The sequence below is a fragment of the Atractosteus spatula genome, chromosome 3 (genome assembly GCF_055471065.1).
Source record: "Atractosteus spatula isolate fAtrSpa1 chromosome 3, fAtrSpa1.hap1, whole genome shotgun sequence".
NCBI lineage: Eukaryota > Metazoa > Chordata > Actinopteri > Semionotiformes > Lepisosteidae > Atractosteus > Atractosteus spatula.
Window position 1 is genome coordinate 44,765,007 of NC_142708.1, and position 23,275 is coordinate 44,788,281.

The 23,275-nt window shown below is 39.7% G+C and overlaps 2 protein-coding genes across 2 annotated transcripts in view; one reads left to right on the top strand and one right to left on the bottom strand.

The window, feature by feature from the left end:
- cntnap3 (contactin associated protein family member 3) overlaps positions 1-23,275 on the bottom strand; it is a 438,191-nt gene that overhangs the window by 403,484 nt on the left and 11,432 nt on the right. The gene's annotated exons all lie outside the window — the stretch shown is intronic.
- Positions 17,163-19,993, top strand: LOC148837824 (uncharacterized). Its single transcript, XM_088909923.1, has 4 exons — positions 17,163-17,205; positions 18,494-18,603; positions 18,692-18,805; positions 19,526-19,993. The coding sequence occupies exons 1-4, from the start codon at positions 17,163-17,165 to the stop codon at positions 19,991-19,993; spliced, it is 735 nt and encodes a 244-aa protein (XP_088766049.1).

Sequence of the window (23,275 nt, forward strand, 5' to 3'; positions counted from 1 at the left end):
TGATACCTGCACAAAAACATAAAAGGTATTAATAAAAGTAAAAAATAAACAATAATTTTCATTATGGCAGTTAACATTATCACATATAATAAATTTGCTCCACATATTTTAGGTTTACCACAAGCTGTGACAAGTTTAATATTTTTATATACCTCTCATCTCTCTGTATAGCTTTATGATAAAAATGTTACAAATGGTTTTTTTTTTTACACAAACATAAAAAAATGTAAATGAATCACATTATATTTTATTTTCCCCTTTGAAATAATAAATAACATTTCACTGTGAAGATTACTTACAGTTTCGTCAAGAAAATCTCTTTTTAAAACTCCCAATCACAACAACAGATAGTAAAAGACTCAAAAATGAAAATGTCACTTTCAGAATGTCAGATAATAAATAATAATACTTGCACATAAAGAGACTTCTGCTACTTTAACATTTCACTAGGAATGACAACACTCAAGATGAAAGCGTCATGGAGCGATTTTGTGGCTTAACCCGCTTGGCTGAGGGCTGACCTCCTGGCCATAGGACAAGGAGACCAGAATCCCCATGCAGGGTGACCAAGGGGTAGCTGCAGAGGTGGAAGGGGGGAGCAAGTGACATGCAAGAGAGAGAGATAGGGATCTCTTAGGTACTTATAGCATTTGGGAGAGGAATGGAAAGTTAGGAGCAATTGTTAATAACTGACAGCTGAGTCTGATTGAACTTGGTTGTTGTCATCCCTCCCGAACGTTTGTTATAAACTCCATGAAAAAAGAAAGCTGAGTAGAAGTTTAAATATAAGGTGAAACATCATGTCACTAGCATACTGTCACCACCAGTGCAAGTACGCAATTAGCTCACTGCCATTGCAGTAATATTGGGATTGGGATATTGGAAACAACTTATGGCTGCAAATTAGGTAGGTAAACCTTGATAGAATAAAAAATATGCATCTCCTGTCCATCAATTAAACACAATATCTAAGAAGTCTTATTAATTGATAATTAGAGTATGAGGTTTTTAGAACATCAGATCTAGTAATTGAACTGAATAAAACATATTGAAAACGTATTTAATGTAAATATAGTAAGGAACAATGTCTATAGGACTTATGATGGATAATACTACATGAAAGATGTTCTGGAAAACTGTCAAAAAATAGATATAGTATATCCGTGGTGTAAGGAAACATTTAATTTTATAACCAAAATGAAATCCCCAAGACTCTCAAAACACACAAAAGGGTTTTGAAGTTTAGTTTTAATGCATTAAACCTAATTAAAACAATTGCTTTAATATTCTTCACTATTTTTGAAATAAACATTTCAATTTTATAGTTAAATTAATGAATAATGAACTAAATAAAACTGATTATCTAAAAATAAGATTTAAAAAACAAATGTTTTATTTTATTGTATTGGAAATAACAAGGAAATTAACACATGACCTATTGAAAAAAATAAAAGACTCTATGTTGAGGGCAATTTGATCTCTGTTGTGCAAACAATGCTGATTGAGATATAGGAAATATGATTGTTGTTGTACTGGTGTGTTATTAATGACCTGAACTGCATCTGTTCTCCATTCAGTGCTATAGCTCTCTGGTTGGTGCTATGGTCTTGCTCTATGAGTACGAATCTGCCTGACTAGTGGACATTTCACGGTTTACCAATTTTCATCCCTCCTGAGGAAGTCAAAGAGTTTCTGCACTAAGCCAAGCATATTAAAAATTAATTATTGCAAAATTTAAGGGGGGTTAAATGTAATATATATAGCTTTTGTATTTTTTAAATAAATATTTTAACTTAAGGGTAATGTCATTCTGAGCAAACAGTAACCCCCTTGACAATAAAGAAAAATGTAATGTAAATATAAACTTTTTTGAAATACACAAAATACATAAAAATATAAAATATGTTTAAATAAATACATTGGTTGCAGTGGTAACCTACTGATTTATTTTCACTTTGCAGAAAGATAAATTATCCTATACAAAATATGAACAATACTGAGTAGTATAATTCCATAAAGCATTAACAATTCATCAATACAAAACAAGTCTTGAACTGCTTAGTTATGTTCAAAACAAAAGGTCAAATAATCTAAAGCTTTACTATAAATATTTTCAAATAATTCTGGAATCTGCAGAATTCCACATAATCAAAACTTAAATATAACTGTTGAAATGTTGAATAAACCTACTTTCTCAAGTTACTATGAGAGTGTATGATTTTCACAGAAAATATATCAATTATATTATTCAGTATTTTTCATCTCCATTATTGAATCTCTCATTATTACTTAAATTACTGTCAGATTAACTACAGCTTCAACAAGCAAAAAGTGTTATGCCAGCAGCCATATCACCCTGCAACTCAAAACTGACAACCCACTAAGGCTAAGCAGGTGTGAGCCTGGTCGGTACCTAGATGGGAGACCTCTTGGAAAAAACTAAGGTTGCTGCTGGAAGAGGTGTTAGTAGGGCCAGTAGGGGGCAGTCTGTGTGGATCCTAATGACAGGGACACTATTCTGTAAAAAGGCACTGCCCTTCAGATGAGACATAAAACGTAAAACCAAGACTCTCTGTGGTCATTAAAATCCAAGGGCATTTCTTGAAAAGAGTAGGGGTGTTACTCTGGTGTCCTAGCCAAACTTCCCATTGGCCTTGATCAATCCTGGCCTCCTAATAATCCCCATCTATGAATTGGCTGCATCACTCTGTTCTCCTCCCCACTGATAGCTGATATGTGGTGAGCGTACTGACACACTATGGAAATGAAAAGTGTTATATACTGTAAGTGTAAGGAATGGCTATATTAATCATTACAGACAATATACTTTGTATCCCTCATTTACTCAAATGTTTCCCTTAATTTGGCAGTTACCTGTAAGTGTGCAATGTGATGTGATGATCAAAGATAGATATACTGTACTGTGTAGTAAAGTATACTTGCTCATTCTTTAACCTCTAGGATTAATAGTGACATTAGTGTACACATACATTTCAGATAAACAGAAAAGTTGCAAGAGGTGGGGGTGATTATATAAAAAAAACATTGAGGTACATGAGGATCACCTTGATGTACAAAAGGTCTCCAAATATATGTCAGCCAAACATCTTTAAAAAAAACAATAAAAAGGGAATAGGAATGTATGGTAGGAGTATGCTACAGGACGCAGATCTCATAAGGTCTATTCCCTGATTACTGAGCTGTGGACCAGACTTACAAGAACAGTGCATCCCTCAACAGTATAATGGCAAATTGCAATAGTAACAATTTAAATATTTTGATCAAAACTTTTATTTTAGTTTGGCCACTTTTTGGCTTTTTACATGTTTATTTTCTTTTAAATATAATATGTTTTAAAGCCACTATGTATAATTTATTTTTTAATTAAAATAAAAAAAATAAAATGATCAATTTTCTACTTACTATTTATACACAATTCTATTTAATAATCCTATATCTTATATTTTAATCTGTAAAAAGTCTGATTTTTCACAATAAGATATAAAAATGAAATGATGTCAAATATGACAAGATAAAATACACAATAAGGTTTAGAAAGGGTAACAGAAATATGTGTTGTTCTTTAAAATACAGCAGTGTGTTAAGTGCAAGCATCGGGGTGTGACATTTACTCTCCTCTGTTTTTTGGTAACGGTCCCTCATTTCTAGCCAGTCTTTACCACACTCTATGTAAAGATTCCTAATTGTGTCGTTAATTGATTGGTACCCAGATAAACAATGAGATGTTTAAACATTACTCTTTATTGAAACTAGAGCACCTTGATTAGCAAAAGAAAAGTTGTGGATATGCAAGAAATGCTTGTGGTACTCCAGGCTTTGAGCTGGAAGAAAAAAGATCTGGCAGTACTTCATACCTGACTTCATACCTGACAAACAAACCAGGAAAAGCTATTGTAAAACATTACTTAAAATTGAAAAACAATGCAGCTACATTATTAGTTGAAAAACTACAATAAATCTGAAGCACCATATGAATCACAGCACCCACTTTTGCACTTCTAGCTTGCCAACAAAGCAAGAATAAAAACTATTTTACACTTTGGATATTAGGAGATTACTAATTTTATATCTTGGCTAGAGATTAATGTGTACGAAGTAAGTTACTCTTGCTATGCACACTACCCTTTAGCTTCATCATAAATAAAATGAGATTTTGTTCATATTTTGAAAACGTTCAAGTGAGTCTGGAAGTGTTTTTTGTATATTGTACATTTTTCAGCATGTTACAGCCATCAGAAAATAATGTTTTTTAATGGCACTGCATTTGTTTATGTAGCTGAGTTTTTAGCTAACCAAGAAAATATTGTAGTGCCAACATCTTCTAGCTTGTGCAAGCAATCTTATTTTTTCAGAATGTATTTGGCATGAACGCACTGTGACAGACTTGAAGCATAGGCCTATCACTTTGTTAACACAATGCTAGCACGATATCATTAGACTACTCTTTGACTATAGCAGTTTTTCAACTGAAATAATATGACAGCAAAAGATAGTTATTAAAAATGTTGGACCAGAGATTTAAAGAATGTACTGTATATATTGCCTGTCCTGTCCAGGCTTATTTTTTTTAAGTAACTCATGCAGTAATTGCCCTGTAGCTATTTAGTAGTGGCAGGAGGGCTCTACTTAATAAATTTCTAATAATATTGCTTTGAAACTTTGAAAAATGTTTGTTTAAAAAAGGATTTGAAAAAACCTTATACAAAAGCACAGAATTATTATTATCAATGCCAAAATATATTTGGTAAATTAGGAAAGATTCATATGATGTCTCAACATAAGACTATTTGTTATTTACCCTTTATTGCACAATTGTTTGTTGTATTTGTTATCTGACCTCTTTGGGGATCAATGAACTTTAGATTATGCAACAAAGACTTGTGCTTTTTAGTAGAATTATGTCAGATATGTGAAATATCTTCTTAGAGTGAGAGTTACAATTCCTAATCTGTTTCATGAGTGTTTTACTTAACATGGTAAGTACAACATCACCGTACAATTATAAGTCTATTCAATTAGAACAGTGTTAATTGTAAATTAAACCAGACTTAACTTAATATTCCAAGAAATAAAGTAAATAATAATATAAAAATAACTAATTTTAGGCTTAATGCATTAAAAAAAATTAATAAAACTAAAACCTTTATAAATTATACAAGTAAATGAAACCGCACGATTTAAATGTGATTATGTTTTAGTTGATTAGACTAAATTAAAAGTAGTTCAAGTAGGCAGCTGTGTCAGCGTGCGTAGGCTGCAAAAGAAACAAGTTAAGGTTAATTCCATGCTGAAAAGAGAAGAAAGGAAACACAATGTTTCAGTTGTGGAGCCTTCTTCAGTGAAGGCAACTGAAGAAGGCTCCACAACCGAAACATTGTGTTTCCTTTCTTCTCTTTTCAGCATGGAATTAACCTTTACTTGTTCCTAAATTAAATGTAGGTGACTAGAAAGTAACTACGGCTGATACACATTTTAGCCGACTTGACTGACACTATGATTTAATCAAAAACTGTTTACTAAATTAACACTGATCCTGACACATATTTTGGACTAATGCTGCTTATTAAACTCTGTATAATTAGTCCCTAAAAAGCAACCACAAGTTAAAGCCACAGTACCTAGCAACACCAGTTATAGCTCAGATTGATATTTTGCATCAAATGCTAGCAGAGTGCGATACTACAGTTAGAGATTTTTCTCTCCGTACAAAGCATAATTACACATTTCTTTTTTAAGCAAAAATGTAGAGATATTTTTTTCTAAGCAACCAGCAAAAAATGTATATATATATATTTTCCATGAATCCATTAATAGTATAAAGCGACACCTTTCGTCAAACTTTTGACAGGTACCACGCCCCCTTATTCCAGCCAATGGGAGTCAGCGGTGGGTGGATGTCCCGCCCCCTTTCCAGCCAATGGCGTGTTGTTATGTGTGCATGTCCCGCCCCCTCAGGAGCCAATGGTGTGTCGTTAAGGGTCGGAACCCCCGCCTTCACCCCCGGCCGGTCGGTCCGGAGCCTCAGGGTCCCAAAGCCCCAAGGCGGCGCATCCCTCGCTTTAGGTGTGAAAGTGTGTATTGATTTGGAAGGGGACCATGTCTGCAGCGGGGTTGAGTGCGCTCTATTATAAACCTAGGGAATCGGGTAGTTAAGGCGGCGCGGGGAGTCTGGTGAGGGCCGTGAGATCCCAGGGTGTGAGCGGCGCCAGCCGCGGCCAGGTGGCCGAGTGGTTATCCGGCCAGGCTGCTTATACGCTGCACAAGCCGGCGCGCGTACGTTTTAAGAGAAACAGGACGTTGGTGTCCGAAATGGACTGGCAGTGGCAGGCCGACTTGGTGGACATGAGAGAACACCGCGAGTTCAACGACGGTTTCTGTTATATCTTAACGTGTATAGACATGCTGTCTAAATACGCTTGGGCCGTGCCACTGAAAACCAAGACTGGAGGGGCCGTGACAGGCGCCTTCCGAAATATACTGCAAGAGGGGCATGCTCCTAAAAAGCTACAAACAGATGAGGGTAAAGAATTTCTTAACAGGACCTTCCAAAATTTTCTCAAACGTGAGAATATTGAACATTTCGTTACGGCCAGCGATGTGAAGGCTAGAGTGGTCGAGAGGTTTAACAGAACTATTAAAACAAAAATGTGGAGGTACCTGACACACAAAAACACCTTTCGATATATCGACGTCCTTTCAGATCTTATTTACGCTTATAACCATAGTTACTACACGACTATTAAACGAACCCCGGCTTCTGTTACGTCCGACAACTCCCTTGAGGTGTGGAGAACGGTCTATGATGAACACTTTAAGAGAAAACCGTCAAAGTTTTCATTTAATGTGGGTGATCACGTGTGGATGTCCAAAATAAAGGGAGTGTTTGAGAAGGGATATGAACAGACCTTCACAGATGAAATTTTCATTGTCAAAGAGCGGACCTCGGCTCTGAGACCCTATTACAAACTGCAGGACTACACAGGCGACAACATTAAGGGCTCCTTCTATGCAGAAGAGCTACAGAAGATAAACCCCGATGTTGAGAACGTCTACCGCATCCAAACGATTTTAGCAGCCAGGGGTCGTGGCAAAAACAAACAGCTTTTGGTAAAGTGGCGCGGCTGGAGCGATAAATTCAATAGTTGGGTAAAGGCTTCCGAGGTCCGAGACATATAGAGGTGGTGAAAAATGAACCCCAATGGTTTCTATGTGACGCTGGCCAGTAATTCATCCTCAAAGATGTTTCCAAAGAACACCAACTCGTGCTTCACAGAGCATCTGGCAAAGGCGATTGACCTGGATGGGAGCTGGGAAGTGGGCCTGTTCGAGCTGCACTATCCGCATACACTAAACACTTTTGATGAAGACGAAGTTTTTCTGTTCGTCAGCGATGAGCTCAAGACTTGAGAGAGGGTACTACAGCAACATCGAGCAGCTCTTGCATGAAATGAAACGGGCTGCGGAAAAATCCAAGTTAACGGCTGTAAGTCTTAAATACAACCCCATTAGCCGGTCGGTAAGGATTGTTAGTGATAAACGGGTTTCAAATCGGGTGTCGGAAGAGTAAAATCACCGCACCTCGTTGATATGACTGGCGGATTTAACACCATGTATATATACACCGATATCATAGAACACCAGTTAATAGGCGACGTCTACGCACCGCTTTTGCGTTGTGTGCCCTTCAGAGGCGTGGATGGTGAATTCGTCATAGTATTGTACGACAAACCCCATTACGTGCCGGTGAGCATCGATCATTTTAACAACATCACTATTGAAATAAAGACGGATCAAAACGAACACGTGTCATTTGCATTTGGAAAGGTCATCGTCAAGCTGCATTTCAGACCTGTGAAAGCGACAAACATCTAAAAGGATGACAGTCATCAAGAGCTACGGGGATCCTTCTTTGTATACGCACTACTACAAACAACAGGCTGGTTATGGATTACCAGGATTTTCAGGGCTATCGGTTCAGTACGGCGCGGGTATCGGGGGTATTTTCAGAGCGCTATTTAGAAAAACCGTGCCTTTTCTGAAACGCGGCTTTGAAATAGCTAAGCCGCACATGGCATCGGCGGCTAAAAACATCGCCAAAGACGTGGTCGGCAACGTTACAAGCGCTGTCATGTCTAAGGTGGCTGCACATCAGACAAGCATCGAGAAAAGCTTTTACATAGAAGTTCCACCCCTCACGGCCCTAACGGAAAACGCACTTCTGGAGTTCTACGTCGCAGGCAACTGAGAAGATTATTTAGATTTAAACAACACGCTGCTCTATTTGACCTGTAAAATAACGGAAGCAGACGGTCGGGACATTGATGCGGCAGCCCGTGTGAGTCTGGTGAATTACCCCATCGCAGCCATCTTCAGCCAGGTTGACATCACCGTAGGAGACCGAGTGATCAGCCAGAGCAACAACTGCTATCCTTACAGAGCCTTTATAGAGTCTGTCCTGAACTACAGTGAAGTCAGAGTGTCACCCGGGGTCAAATTGGGACACGCCGAAGCACTCCTGAAGGCCAACGCTAAATACCCCATAGACCGCGTACAGATGAAAGTCTTCAGTCTGCCTGCAGGGAGCCATGTGTGTAACCAAGAAAACTTCTTTCTCGGGCAGTTAGCCAAAGTGGTAATTTTGGGGTTTGTGGACAACGCGGCATTCAGCGGCAGTTTTACACAAAACCCCTTCAATTTTAAACACTACAACGTTAACTTTCTGGCTCTCTACGCGGACGGTGAACAAATCCCCACTAAACCGCTTCAACCAGACTTCCAGAATGGACATTGCGTCCGTGAATATTTTAATCTGGTGGAAACATCCGGGAATCGTCTGAAAGACAAACCACTTCTGGTGGACCGCGAGGAGTACGCGTGCGGTTACACATTGTTCGCTTTCAACCTCAGCCCCGACGACGAGTGCACAGGGCATTATTCACTTATCAAAACGGGTAATCTGAGAGCTGAAATACGCTTCGCGCTACTGCTACCCACTACAGTTAACATGGTTGTGTACGCGCTGTTCGACAACGTGATAGAGCTTAATATGAGACGTCAAGTCATTTACGACTTCAGCTAAAAAGCACGGGAGGCCACACAACCTGCACATAAAGATGAACACCAAACAGCTGGAAGACATTCTAACCCAAGACCGCTACACCCGAGACAGTTTTCTAGGCGTGTTCCCCAGTGATGCCCTACCGTGCGAGAGACTGGCGCGGCGCCCACTGAGTTTAATAGTTAATACTCACCCACACGACCGCCCCGGTGAACACTGGCTTGCTATTTACTTACCCGATGACGAGGGAGCAGAATTTTTCAACTCCTACGGATTTTCACCCGAAGCCTTTTCTTTCCCAAGAACATTACTGATTTCTTAAACAGAAATGCTAATTCCATATTTTACAACAACAGACAATTGCAAGATTCTTTTGCGGTGACCTGCGGTCTACATTGCGTCTTTTTTCTATACCATAGATGTAAAGGTTTATCTTTTAGAAACATTTTAGAACTTTATTCTACGAATGCAATCCAGAATGACCGCATGGTGGAAATGTTTCTGAAAAACCGACGCCGTGTGAGAAGGAGACCCCTGTACCCTTTTAAGCCATTTGAAAATACGAATGTTTAATTATGCGGGTGTTTACGACAATTTAAAACATGTCATAAATGTTAATCGACCGTCTAAAATAAAAATGAAATCGAACCATTTCGACATCTGTGTGGTTATTATTTAAAAAAGAACACAAAACATGAATTAAAATCAATACAATATTTTTATTATACATTCGCTGTTATAGCGCTCAAGCTTTTTTTAATACGTTACATCCAAGCCATTTTATTACAAACATTTTTAACTATATTGCTCACGCTTTTTAATATACATTTCAAGTCATTTATCACAAACACACATACCCAGAGAAAAAATGTTACAAAGACAACCATGTGGGTCTAGGTATTAATGATCGTCTCCTTTCAGCGGTTATCTTAGAGACCGGGTCGACCGTCGACAACTCTACCGGTTGTTTTAAAGTTTTGACCGATGCTGCACACCCCAGTGGGGTAGCCTTGAGTTTTTCAAGTAGCTCTCGGTTACCAGCGTTGGCTAGCAAGGTGCCCGGCACGTTGATTTCTGCCATAGCCTCCATGAACACATCCCAACCTTTTGGCTTCTTACCGACCGCAACTGCTTGCTGCTGCGTGAGAGCCCTGACAAGATCAATCATGTGAGAGCCCTCAACCGTGCCCCCTTGTACACAAATTCCCCTTTTTCATTCCAGGCTATTAATGGTTCATTGCAGGCCATGGTCTTTAACAATATCTTGGCATTTCTCCGGAACCGCTGAGACACGTTGTCCAAAATATACCCAAAGTCAGCGTCGCTCGATGACGGCGGTTGTGCTAATGTGCGTGACAGCTCGGCGGGTGTATTTTCCGGTAGTACAACAGTTAAAGTCCCCTTTTCGGAAGTCTCCTGGTGTACTAATGTCAAATACCGTTGTAACACCTGACTGTACAATTTCACTTTTTCATATTCGGCCAGATGCGAGTTCTGAAGAATGTCTCTCATTTCATCATCCAACCAACGGGTTTTTATTTTTCTTACATCGCTTTCGAACCCAGACCGCTCTCGGAGTCGATCGAGCTGTTTCTGAGGTACCAGGTACATTTTTTCAGCGTGCTCCATTATTGACGTTGCAGAAGCCCCGTAACCAATGGTACTGCAATACTCAACAGTGTCCCGATAAAACCGCTGGACTGGTTCACCAAGAGTCTCTTTCTTTTAAGAGAAAGACCCTTTCGACTCAAAGTCTTTATAAGCTTACGCTTTCTCTTCAGGGCCCCAAACTGCTTAGCAGATAACAGTATGTTCCCTTTCAAGGTATTCAAGGCGATTTCAGCTATGGCCTGTACAAGATCATTTGTAGCCCCGCAGAGAATAGCTTTCCACTGATTGGGGGCGGCTTTTACCAGAAAACGTAAGAGAGTCAGGTTTCTCCGAACGCGTGAAGACATGACGACGCCCCGAACGTGTTTTTTCGACTGAGTCTGTGGTTGCGAGATCACCGACTTTTAGATTTTTTAAATACATAAGCCGTGGGTACATCTGGGGGGAAAAGACCTGTTCGCAAGTGATAGTCATCTGGGGTGTCGACATTTAAATCCACCAACAAGTAACCGAAAGGTTTTTTAGTAGCATCATCGAACGCTTCCAAAAAAAATTTGGCTTTACTGGGGTACATCTGCCAGGACAGGGTTGTAATCTGTAGTTTATCTCTAGGGTTTTTAAACAGCACCATGTACTTTGCATTTAACGCTATGGTTCTACTTTTCCAGCCTTGACAAAACACATTTTGGACGATATACATGATGCTGAGGTTTCGGTGGTGTACGTATTTGGTAAAAGCTTTTTCTATCTCATTATTTTCACACGCACACTCCATCAAATCATCAACTATAATCAAATTTACTCTACCCGGCGGCAGTAGCTGGTCGTCGGAAAACGACGTCGGTAGTCCTTCTATAAACTGAATGTATGGAAATTTCACAAGCAACTCAGCGTATAGAGGTTGCCAGCAGCTGTAACACCAGACTATGTTTTTGGGTTTATGAGTCATAATGGTATCACCGTTCTCCAAGAGTTGTTTTATAAAATAACTTTTACCGCAATTCGAGGGCCCGGACAAAATGCATGAAAAAGGGTGTTTTAACCTGACATCCATCGTGTTAATATCCATAGGGCAACGATGTCAAATTTTCTTGCAGCACCCGCTTGTCGTACACAACCTTCTGGGTTTTCTTTAAGGTCCAGGTCTCAATGCGCCAATCCTTTTTAACATGCACGATCATCGGCTGTTGAATAGAAATGTGTTTAAATTCCCGGCACTCTGCATAAGGGTTAACGCCATAGTCAAAAACCAAGTCCCGCAGACTCTCAAAGTTAACTTTTTCACAATTGTTCACATTGAGCGTAATGCCTTTCACCTTTAAACAGGCTTTCCCGCCAGACAGCTTGTACCCGTATGACTTGGGTCCTGTTTACACAAACTCGGTGATATGTTGTCCAGCATCGATTTCGCTGGTCAGCTCACCCAAATAGTCACCCAGCCCCGGATTCCACTCACCCTCCCAGCTCACAAAGATAACAGAATCTGTGTCGTGGTACAGACAGCGGCCTTGCAAAGCATTTAGCAGATTGTATAACTCCAAGCAGGCATAGGCGGTTGTAAAGCTAGCAATGAAAATGTTAGTGTTTGAATGGCCTGTATAGTGGTGTTTAGTGTGTTTCCACGTAACACAGGCTGTGTTTTCATCGATAAACTCGCAGGCTGACACCTAATGATATGGCGTAAATAAGTACCTGAACAATTCATCGGGGTTTCTCACAATGGTGGTCTGTGGTAAATTGTCTCTTTGCCCATACTTGCCCCACAAACTGTTCAAGGCAATTTTTGAAAGCTGTCTTTTGGCCGGATTCTTTTTAATGTTGCCGGGGTCCAGCCGGACACCCTCTTTTTCATAATATTCGCTGATATATCTTTGTTGTTTCGCGACATCTGTACACCACTCTGGAAACCCCGAAGCTTCCTGTTTCCCTTTCAGATGCAGTTTGATGTAGTCGGAAAAAAGATCGTGTGAGGCCTTTTCGAAATGCCAAATTTCGTAAATTTTACACACTCTATACCCCAGATCTAAGGCCATCTGTAATTCAGGGGTGCACCAGACACCAGTCAAGGCGCGATCTTCATCACTGTGCTCGCAAGGAGTGGTCTGTTTTGTTTCAGAACACGTACGACACAGTGTGAAAAACAGTTTTTTTGTCAATTTTGGTTGGAAGAACTGGAAAGTACAAATGTCTGGGTGGGTAAACTTTCACCTTCGCTAAACCGAAATACCGTTTTAAATCTCCAAAGTTGTTATATATTATTCGGCGGTGCCCCAGTGGGTATTTTTTAGTTTTGTTTACAAATGGATACAGACTGGTGAAATCATAGTAATGAATTTTTTCACCGGGCTGCGCTGTGTAATGCAAACAAATAGCATTTGTTCTACCCCCAAAAAGCGAATCGCGCGGTTGCAGAGGCTCTGGGAACTGCGCAGCTGTTAGAAATTTACCCAAGTCTCCATTTTCAACAAGCATGTCTCTGAACTCGTGCTCCCACAAAACACGCACGTTAAAACCTCTCATTTTGAGAAAATTAATTTTCACCATCGTCTTTCTGTACAACCAACCAAAAGTAGTGTTTGTCAGCAGATTAAAATCGTTTTCACAATAACAAACGCTACAACCGTGAAAAAAGCAACCGTTGGAACTCAAAGGCTGTCTGCACTCCGTCAATTACAGCATAATCATCCAGAAAATATGGACCAACCTTGAACTCACCGGCCGTGGTTAACGCGTGTTGGATTTTAACGGGCTCTGTGTGTTCGATGTACATAAGCCATTGAATGCTGGGTGTAGAAAATCGTTTTTGCTGGCGGTGGTAATTGTCATGGGGTAGCAACGCTATCGTCTCGTCCTGTAAAAACATAAGTCTGAACATGGCCATGCAGACACTAGCAATGGTCACAAACTGAAAGGGGTCGATTCACACAATGCAGGCGGCCCCTGACTCAGTCACGCGTGTCCATCTGGTCATATTCATGACCTCGTCCCGAAACCTGACACAGCCTTCTCTTAGAATTGCCACATCCAACTGGCAGTAACGTTTCAACTCTCTCTGTAAGTTAAACACACTTCCCTTGCATTCTTCATACCAAACCAAAAACTCGGCTTTCTCGCTCGGCAGCATGTAGTTAACGCCATAAAGTTCTGGCGGCGGCATCGGGCCGACATAATTTTGGTTTTCTGAAGTGTTCATCAAGTGTGGAAAATGACCCTTACCCCCGGGGAACCCCATGGCTGCCGGCAGTTTGCTTAATTTCATAGGTAGAAAGTTTAAAGAATGGATAAATCTGATGTTCAGAGCTTTTACGGTCATACACATTATCTTACCACCCTGATTAATTAGTTCAACGTCCATCTTTTCATCTAACAACTGTCTGATTACTAGGTAATTGTCATATCCCTTGCCATTGTGCGATATATGAACGTATGGTTTTTGAAACATCTATCGATAAATTTACACACAAAATCCTTTAGACAAGTTTCACCATAAAATTCCCAGCTTCGTTTATTGTTAATATGAAGGGCGTGGACGTAATTTGGTATGTGTGTCCCCGTTTCTTGCATGCATTCAAAGTCGAAAAAAATGTACTTGTTTGAAATTCTGGGGTTGTCCAAAGGCGGTATGTAGCAGAAATGTGTGTCAGGGGTGTCAATCATGTTGTTACAATGCGAGCACAGTTTCTCTTTACATTTGTGACTTGCGAGGTTATAAACCCCACATTTCTCACAAAAGACCCTGCACTCACACTTACTAACATCCATCGCCGCATTCTGAAAGTGTCTCTCCAAACACTGAGAGATACGACAAAAGACCTTGCAGGCCGGGCAATTCTGAATTTCTGCATCAATTTCACAACACTGGGGATCTAAACAGGTTTTACAAGCTTTAACACAGGCGTGTGTGTTCTTGTGACTATACGCCGCATGGCAGTTAGTGCAAAAATAAGCCGCCCCCACAAAAGCTTTAATATTTAAAACCCCGTAAAAATGCTCTTCATGCAGTAGAACAAAAAGTATTTTAGAATTTGGTGGTGTGGGCCCCGTTGTAAAATATTTCCAATCACCCTGGTCATGGTACAAAATTTTAATGACCACCTTTAAATGTTTTTCAAAAGCGGTAATGTCTGACAAACTAATTTTCCGATTCTCTGGAAAACCCAACTCTTTGTGCATTCGTTTAGCGCCCTGTAACATTTCCCCATCGGTACAACCTTCATTCAACAAACCGTACACACTCCCGGCGAAACACAGATTACCGCCCGTGTAATATAAGTCGATAAGGTGCGCTTTTTTCCGAGCAATTACCTGGCTGTACAGAATGGATTTAAATCTGCGGCGGGCACCCCCCTGCATATTCCGAACTATCGTCACCACTAATCGGAGGCTGTCATCGGTGAGAACTTCTGTGTGGCTCTGTAAGAGGTCTGAGATGTGGCTTAAAAAATCGGCAGCATTTAATTCTCCGGGTTGTCTCCTGTGTGAGAACAAGGGTTTGTTAAAACCACCCGCAGTCAAACGCAGCTGTACAAAATCATTCGCCCCAATGTTTGGAGAAAGTTCATCCAATATTCTCTGGACTGCACCATGCACAGCGTCTATAGCCTGTACATACGAAGCTATTCTGTCAAGATTAACAAAACGAAATTCTTCATGGTGCTCTGTTGCTCTAAAATTATTATAAGACCTGTTATAACTACGTATACGTTCCAGGAAAACTAAGGGGTCTCTATTCGCCCCTGCACCGCCACCAACCTGATTCAGATCGTTCAGCACAACCGGTTCTCGGTTTTCAAAGTTACCGACATCCTGTTCTGCTACAGCACCCTCGGGCATTAAGTTATTTTCTACCACTGCATTTTCATTGCGTGGTTCGGGCGGTCCTTTGGAAATCTGATGCCTCTCTCTGAATCTTTTACGACGTAGCAAACATGCTTTTGCCAGTTTAATTCTTTTATTAATGTACAAACGCTTGATGTTGGCAAGCGGTCGGTCTTTTAAACACTTTTTAGACCGCATGCTTAGTCATTTATCACCGGAGATTTGCACCAATGAAGCATGAAATATCATCATCATGTTCTGAAATCCTGAGCTTAGAGCTGCATCCTCTGTAGAAATTATATCTAAGAGGTTAAGCGGTGAAAACCTGGATCGGTTTTGGAAACAAGCCCTGTACACCGGCTAAAGCCGCTCTTAGACGCTCTAAAGCTCGTTTTTTAGACACCTCATTAGTGATCGCTGTTGATAGTGACTGTGTAATACAGCGCACTGAATCTAGCACATCACCCAACACCAAGTCTTTAGTCACGTTATGATTTCTCTCTGAAGGCTTGACACGTCTGGCTTTGGTCAGCGTCTTAACAGCCGTCTTCGACGCTGTCACCACCTTAGGGCCCGACGTTTCCACCACACTTTTTTTTACCGCTCGTCGATACAGCGGCTGTGTGAATAAAAATAAAAGACTTTTTAATACCACGCCAGTGTACCATATCTCAAAATCAGAAAACTACACTATGATAAAAATAAAAGACTTTTCAACACACCAATCAATGCAATCTAAACGGTCAAAATCAGAAAACTACGATAACTAGGATAAAAACACCACACATGTGGCGCATCCTTACACAAAGGGCTGCGGGTGAATGGAACAAGTTACCCGGACATGTTGTTACACCGGTTTCCTTTAAGACTGTGGTGGCGCTACTGGGTCAAGCGACATGGTTAACGGCATATAGACCCCTGGCACAGACCAGTCGCTTTTAACTTTAAAAGCTAAGCAGTTTTAAAATAAGGCTTTTTAACACTCCCAAACAGAAAACTACCCGAACTAGGATCTTTCAACAAATTTACATCCTAACAAAAGAAGTAACGTTTGCCGTAAGTGGATCATAACACATCTTGACCACACTTAAATTATATTAACCTTTGATTGTTGATTTCAGACGTTTTGAGCTCGTTGACCCAGTTAACGTGTTGGCACAGCGTCGCAGTTTAGTTTTTGAAGGTTCGGGTTCTGCACGGAGGGGGAAAATACCATTAGTGAAAGAACTCAACACCGCAAATTACTAAAAAATAGAAAAACGGTGGGGATTTTTATTATAGACACGTTTAAATGGACATGCTAAAAGAATGTTTTATATAATACCGACCTCTTCTCCCAGGCTGATAATCTGATCTGATAATGTGCTCTGCACCCTCTGGTATGACGTGAACATCTGCATGTGTCTCCACAAGGTTTTGCGGTGGTATTGTAAACCCCAAATGAGGTTTTTTAAACGTGTAGCGACTTGTCCCTTCGCCCGCATCTGCGGAATAGACACATGCGTGTATTGGTTTGGAGAAAGTACCCCTGTGTCTTTAAGACTCACATGGTCGTAAAGCGTTATTCAAAACATTGTCGTAATTACTCACCAGTGTTGGGTTGCGCCGTAACTGGTCTTTTTACAGCTGTGGTTTTCGGGGCTAATGGAAATGAATGGATACACACAGTCACGACCACATTACGGAACAACTCCCTGGTAATTCCATTATAATAATTCAATATTGTCTAGTATACAAATATTATACAACGTTTTGCAACTATAGCTTACATGAGACATGCACCGTGACGTTGTAATTTTCTCACAATAAGCCAGATATACATACCGCTGAAATTCGTGGAGTTTTCGTCTTCGTCTATCAAATCGAACAGTGTTAAGTCTGTAAATAGACTATCTTCAAACTGTTGTAATTGATCGGCGTGATCCATTCTGACGAGTTAGGCAATAACGCGAGACTGTAAGAATTGGAATCCAGCCAAAACTGTAACACCGCTGGTACTTATACCCCAAACCGATTAACATTCTCTTCTAAGAAACACACATGGCCCCCCATAAAACCATTAATCTTAAGTATCATTGGGGCGTGCACGTACTGGTCTGTAGAAATTATTTTAAGAAACATTTTAGAAAACGTTTTAGACCGTTATAATGTTAAAATCTATATTATTTTAAGACATACAATGGTGTCTAAATTTCATAGCGGTTAAAACGTGGTGAAAATGTGCCTCGGTGTCTGTGTTTGATTCACCAACAGACCACTAAGAATATTATAAAGCAAAATGTTTTTTTATTAACGGTATAAGAAAATGTATCTATTCTTTATAGCGACGTGTTCACAAACCAAGCTTGACGTTTTGAGGTTTTATTTTTTCACGATGCGATGTTAAGAACATTTTGCATGCATGTGGTGATTATAAATTAGAAAACTTTACATGAATATAAAATGTTTATAAACTTTCCCTGAGGTCAATTTTAGCCCCCCACTCTGCATTCCAGAGCCTTTAACTAACCCCCCTGCACGTCTCCAAAATATCTCAAATTATCTCTAATATGTGATTTTAAAACTTTAAGACCAATCTGTTAAAGTATAAATAACAACACCCCATCATTCGTTGCCTGTTAATACCTTAAAGACTTTTACGCTTGCGGTGTGTGGAAATTTATTTCAAACTTTTGAAAAAGCTGTCGCGAATGTGTTATTAAAAATAAGCTGTGTCTTATTACATTATTTTAAAAACTTTAAGACCAACCCCGCGTGTTTAAAATTTCTTTTCTGGGCAAACACATCATTTGTGTTTGCGTTGTGTGTTAATACTTTTAAAGTTTAAAACTTATAAACTGATAAGTGAATACTTTTCACTCTCGATAAAACAATGGGGGGGGGGCAAGGTCGTTCTAAAGCAACACAACCAATTGAAAAACGTCTTGTGTTATGTAGGCGTGGTTACACCATTGGCGCATATTCTTAAACGCTCCGGCCTGACAGGGTCGCGGCGCGTCCCTGGAGCTGTCAGACACCGCCCGTTGTTGGGAGCTGCGAAGATGGCTTCTTTGTGTGGAGAAACATCGGGGTCCGCTACTCTACAAAGTGAAGAGGTAAGCGGCTAAAATATTTTTTTCTGATCATGGAATTGTTTTATCGGCGCTTAGTGTATGTCATTTTAATATTTGGTCTTCTTTTTAGCAAAACCCGACCCCGCCCTCTGCGCCGTGTGACAGCGGCGGGCGTGTGAGTTCCGATGGGGTACCACCTATTGAAGAACTGCCGGGTGTTAGCGATGATACCTCGCTACAAATGGTAAATATTAACGAAAAATCGTAGCTCAAAAGTGCGTTAAATGCTCGATATTTTAGGTACAAAGCATGTCTATTTTGTTAAGCCTTCCTTTTCATTTTCCTTTATTAGAATAAAGAGGAGGTGGACGGGTCAATCTTCAGACTACCTGCACAACTGAATGTTTCATGTCTATGCTTGTGTGTTCGGCCAAATGTTAATAAAGCTGATGCCCAACCAGGTTTAGCTAACGATGTCCCTAATGAGCCCGATGTTATGGCCCAGATTGTGAAAGCAGTAGTTTATTGCATCTTCAAACACTGTTTAAAGGGGGTCCTGGTTGATGACTACCCGGCCTGTTTGATTGACCATCCCGGTCAGCGGGGTCACACATGCCTGTCTGTCGGCTACACAGATGGGTTTGAAGATGTAACGTTTGCCGCTTTAGAAATTTATAAGTCTCTCAGTTTAGCCCGAATTTTATCGGCTGTTCTGTACACCGCCAGGTGTCTGGGTTCGTACACCATTACAAATGACACTGAGCGGGGCATAAAACAGTTGCTGAAAAACATAATTGACGACCGCTCCCCATACGAGCATGTACACACCATACTTGAACAGCTGGATGAAAAATTAGTAGACGTGACTTTTGATGCGTTGCAAAAGAAACACTATTCTTATTTTTACAGACGCAAAAAAAAGATCTATGTAAAATGTGAATACAGCTTTCACTCTGTTTTACAGACCCGGGTGTGCCATCGTCCGAAGAATGAAGAATTTCGAATGTATACGTCTGAATTCTTACAAAGGGTGCTTTACACACTTCTCTCTACAAAGCTTGATATGCAAAACAAAGAGTCGAATGCTAATGTCCTTAAATTTGTTAAAGATATAGATGTGTATGTCAAGAACTTGAGTGAAATTATTGCAGAGCTGATGTTTTCAAATCAGAAACGGAAGCCTGGGGGGTTCTACAGTGTGTATTCCAAAATACAGCGTGTTTTGCACAGAACCTGTGGTAACACCATCCCGCTGATTACGCAGGCAAATTTTTTTGCTCTGCTAGATCGGATCGCCCAGTGTGGTTCACATGGCTTTAGACATTGGGAGCGGAAGGGGGTTATGAATGCTTTTTCAGATGCCTCAAAGTTTCTCAGCAATGTTGGGGTGGTGGTTACGTGTACCAAACTAATTTTCCGCACCAACATTTAATTGTTGAATGCAAACAGGAGCCGGTAACGCGTGTGTACTGCGATGTTTCTGTGTTTGAAACCCCCACTGTTGAAATAAAGCAGCTCACATTTCACATACTTGCAAACTGGAGTCTGTAACTTGTGTAAAAAGTGTGCTGCGCTGTTTCTGTGTTTGAAAACCCCACTGTTGAAATAAAGCGGTTCACATTTCACATGGTGTTTGTCCTGCGACTTCTTTCCGTGAGACTTTATGCAGTCAGTGTGTGTGTGCGCTTACAACCCTGATGCTTTTGAGACACGGCTTGTGCAGCGTATAAGCAGCCTGGCCGGACAACCACTCGGCCACCCGGCCGCGGCTGGCGCCGCTCACACCCCGGGATCTCGCAGCCCTCACCAGACTCCCCGCGCCGCTGTAACTACCCGATTCCCTAGATTTATAATAGAGCACACTCAACCCCACTGCAGACATGGTCCCCTTCCAAACCAATACACACTTTCACACCTAAAGCGAGGGATGCGCGGCCTTGGGGCTTTGGGACCCTGAGACTCTGGACCGGCCGGCCGGGGGGGAAGGCGGGGGTTCCGACCCTTAACGACACACCATTGGCTCCTGAGGGGGCGGGACATGCACATATAACAACACGCCATTGGCTGGCAAGGGGGCGGGACATCCACCCACCGCTGACTCCCATTGGCTGGAATAAGGGGGCGTGGTACCTGTCAAAAGTTTGACGAAAGGTGTCGCTTTATACTACTTCCATTTACCTGGAACTGACAGCATACTAGTTATGGAGATGTTCATGATGATATTCTCTTTAATTGATTTAAGCCCAATATAAGGCTAAAACCTTAAAATTATAAATCTGTACAATTTCCTACTGCACTGAAAAAATTAGGACTTAAAGGCAGCTAACAGTTGGCTTGATTGTTGAAAGAAAGGCATATGATTTTGTATTGAAGCTTTCAACGTCTCTTACTTTCTTAGTCATCATCATTAATTTATTTGACTGATGCTTTTATCTAACCAACTTACATTTGTATCCACTTACACAGCTGGGCATTCTACTGAAGCAATCTAAGTAAAGTTACTTGCTTAAGCATACAACAGCAGTCATCCACCTGGGATTTGACCGCACAACTTTCCAGTTATGAGTTCAAAGTCCTAACCACTACTACACACCACTGTTCTTCACTCCATTTTCTTTATTACTCAACCTGACAAATGCAAGTCATGTCATGTGTTTTCCTTTGTCCCACTCATGTGACATGTAGATAAATGCAACTTTATTGTTTTTAGATAATTCATTAAAAAATATTTATGTCCTGTAGAAATGATAATTTTGAGTTATTCTGTTTGTTTAAGAGAGAATTTCTCAACTTAATTAGTTAAGAAAAGGAAGGGAAAATATTTATGTCCTGTAGGAAAATAAAATAATTTTGAGTTGTTCTGATTGTTGAAGAGACAGAATTTCTCAACTAAACTATTCTATTTTGTTAAGAAAAGGAAGGGAAAATGGTGAAGAACTGAGTCACAGATATACATTAGAAAATCAAATCAATTCAGAATCTCTTTATCGTTTTCGCAGAGTACACTGCTGGATTCTGACACAATAGGAATACATAGATAATGTCATCTAATTTTGAACACTGAAAACTTGAACTAAACTTTGAATGTTGAAACAGTCAAATATCATGTTAGCTACTTCCTGCCATGAATATGGTGGACTGTGATGAACAAAGTAATCACTAAGACCATTGTCAAATGTTTCTGTCAATACAACTTTCTCAAGAAGGTGCCTTGACGTCAGAGAACACATTAAATCCAGAATTTGCTGGGGATGAGGTCAATGTTTTTGTCAAGGTTAATCAAAGATACACAAACACTGTCAAATAATAAGGAAGTGAACTAGCTGACTCCTCATAAACTACTGTAATAGGATGATGATGGTGAATCAGAGGAACCAAAATCTAAAGAAAACTTGTCACTACAAAATACACCAGAATTTGGGTGACACTGAATTTTATGAGGGGATACATTTCAGTGAGACACTAAAAAAGATGTAGCAATGTCAGCTGATGAAAGTGAAGCTTGCTTTTATCATAATCCACTTAATTTCATGGGTCTATACCTGTACATTGACCATTATTTAAATGTGCTGACAAGTAATCAAAAGTTACAAAAATAATTTACACACTATTACAGAACTAGATGTGACCATGTGGTGTATGTAATGCTTATTATTGTTTGTAATTATATAACGGTATTTTTCTAAGTGAAATGTAATAATAATTAACATTGTTTTGTGCTACATATTCCTTATTTTGTAAATCATATGCAGAATGGCAGATATGTTTATCCTTGTTTTTTAGATCACTGTTTTTCAAACTTTTCCATTCCACAGCACACTTATTGTACAAAAATATAAAAAGGCAAACCTCATCCCTTCCCAAACAAACAAACACAGATCAAATAAATTATATATAAATATTATAAACAAAACTTATTTCAAAGTTTAACCTGAGTTGGTCCGAAAGTGCAAAGTCACATTATCCTAGCAGGAATTTATGACATCAAAACACAGAATTCATGCTCATCTGCGACAGATTTGTTTATTTTTAAACTTACACCTTACATAATTCCTAAATATTTTCTTTTGTCTTGTATATGTTGAACAGGAGACACAAAAATCTCTAGTTATGTCACAAAACTAATATATGTAAACAATATATATATTTTTATTTTTCTTATTATGTGACTTTTCAAAATTTCTATTTTATTCCTGTTAAAATCTGAAGACACACCACTGTGACATGGCATACCAATAAAGAAATTATGCCATGAACTTTAAAATAAGTCTAATACAGGACAAAGACATTTTTTAAATAAAGTATATAACATTTCAAAACAAAATTCTGTAATTTAATGTACATTACTGGAATGTTTTCTATATCCACTATAACTTAAATTTAGTCCTTAAATGAAATGCTTCCTGTGTAATATACTGTATAGTACATGAACTACATACTATTTTACATGTTACAATATAGACACTATGGTATACTGTATAGTAGCTAATGTAAACATGGTTATTACACCTAAAAATTGCAAGAGAAAATTAATAGGTTGAGTAGTTTAAAAAGTGTGGAATCTCAATCATGAAAGTGCTTGAATTTACTGGACAAATTTGAACAGTAATACTCTGCAAATAATTTCAGTACTGCTTTATGAGCAATTGATTTTACACAAAAAGTGATTACTCACTTGAAACAGAAAGAAATCCATTCACCTGGTTTGAGAAAA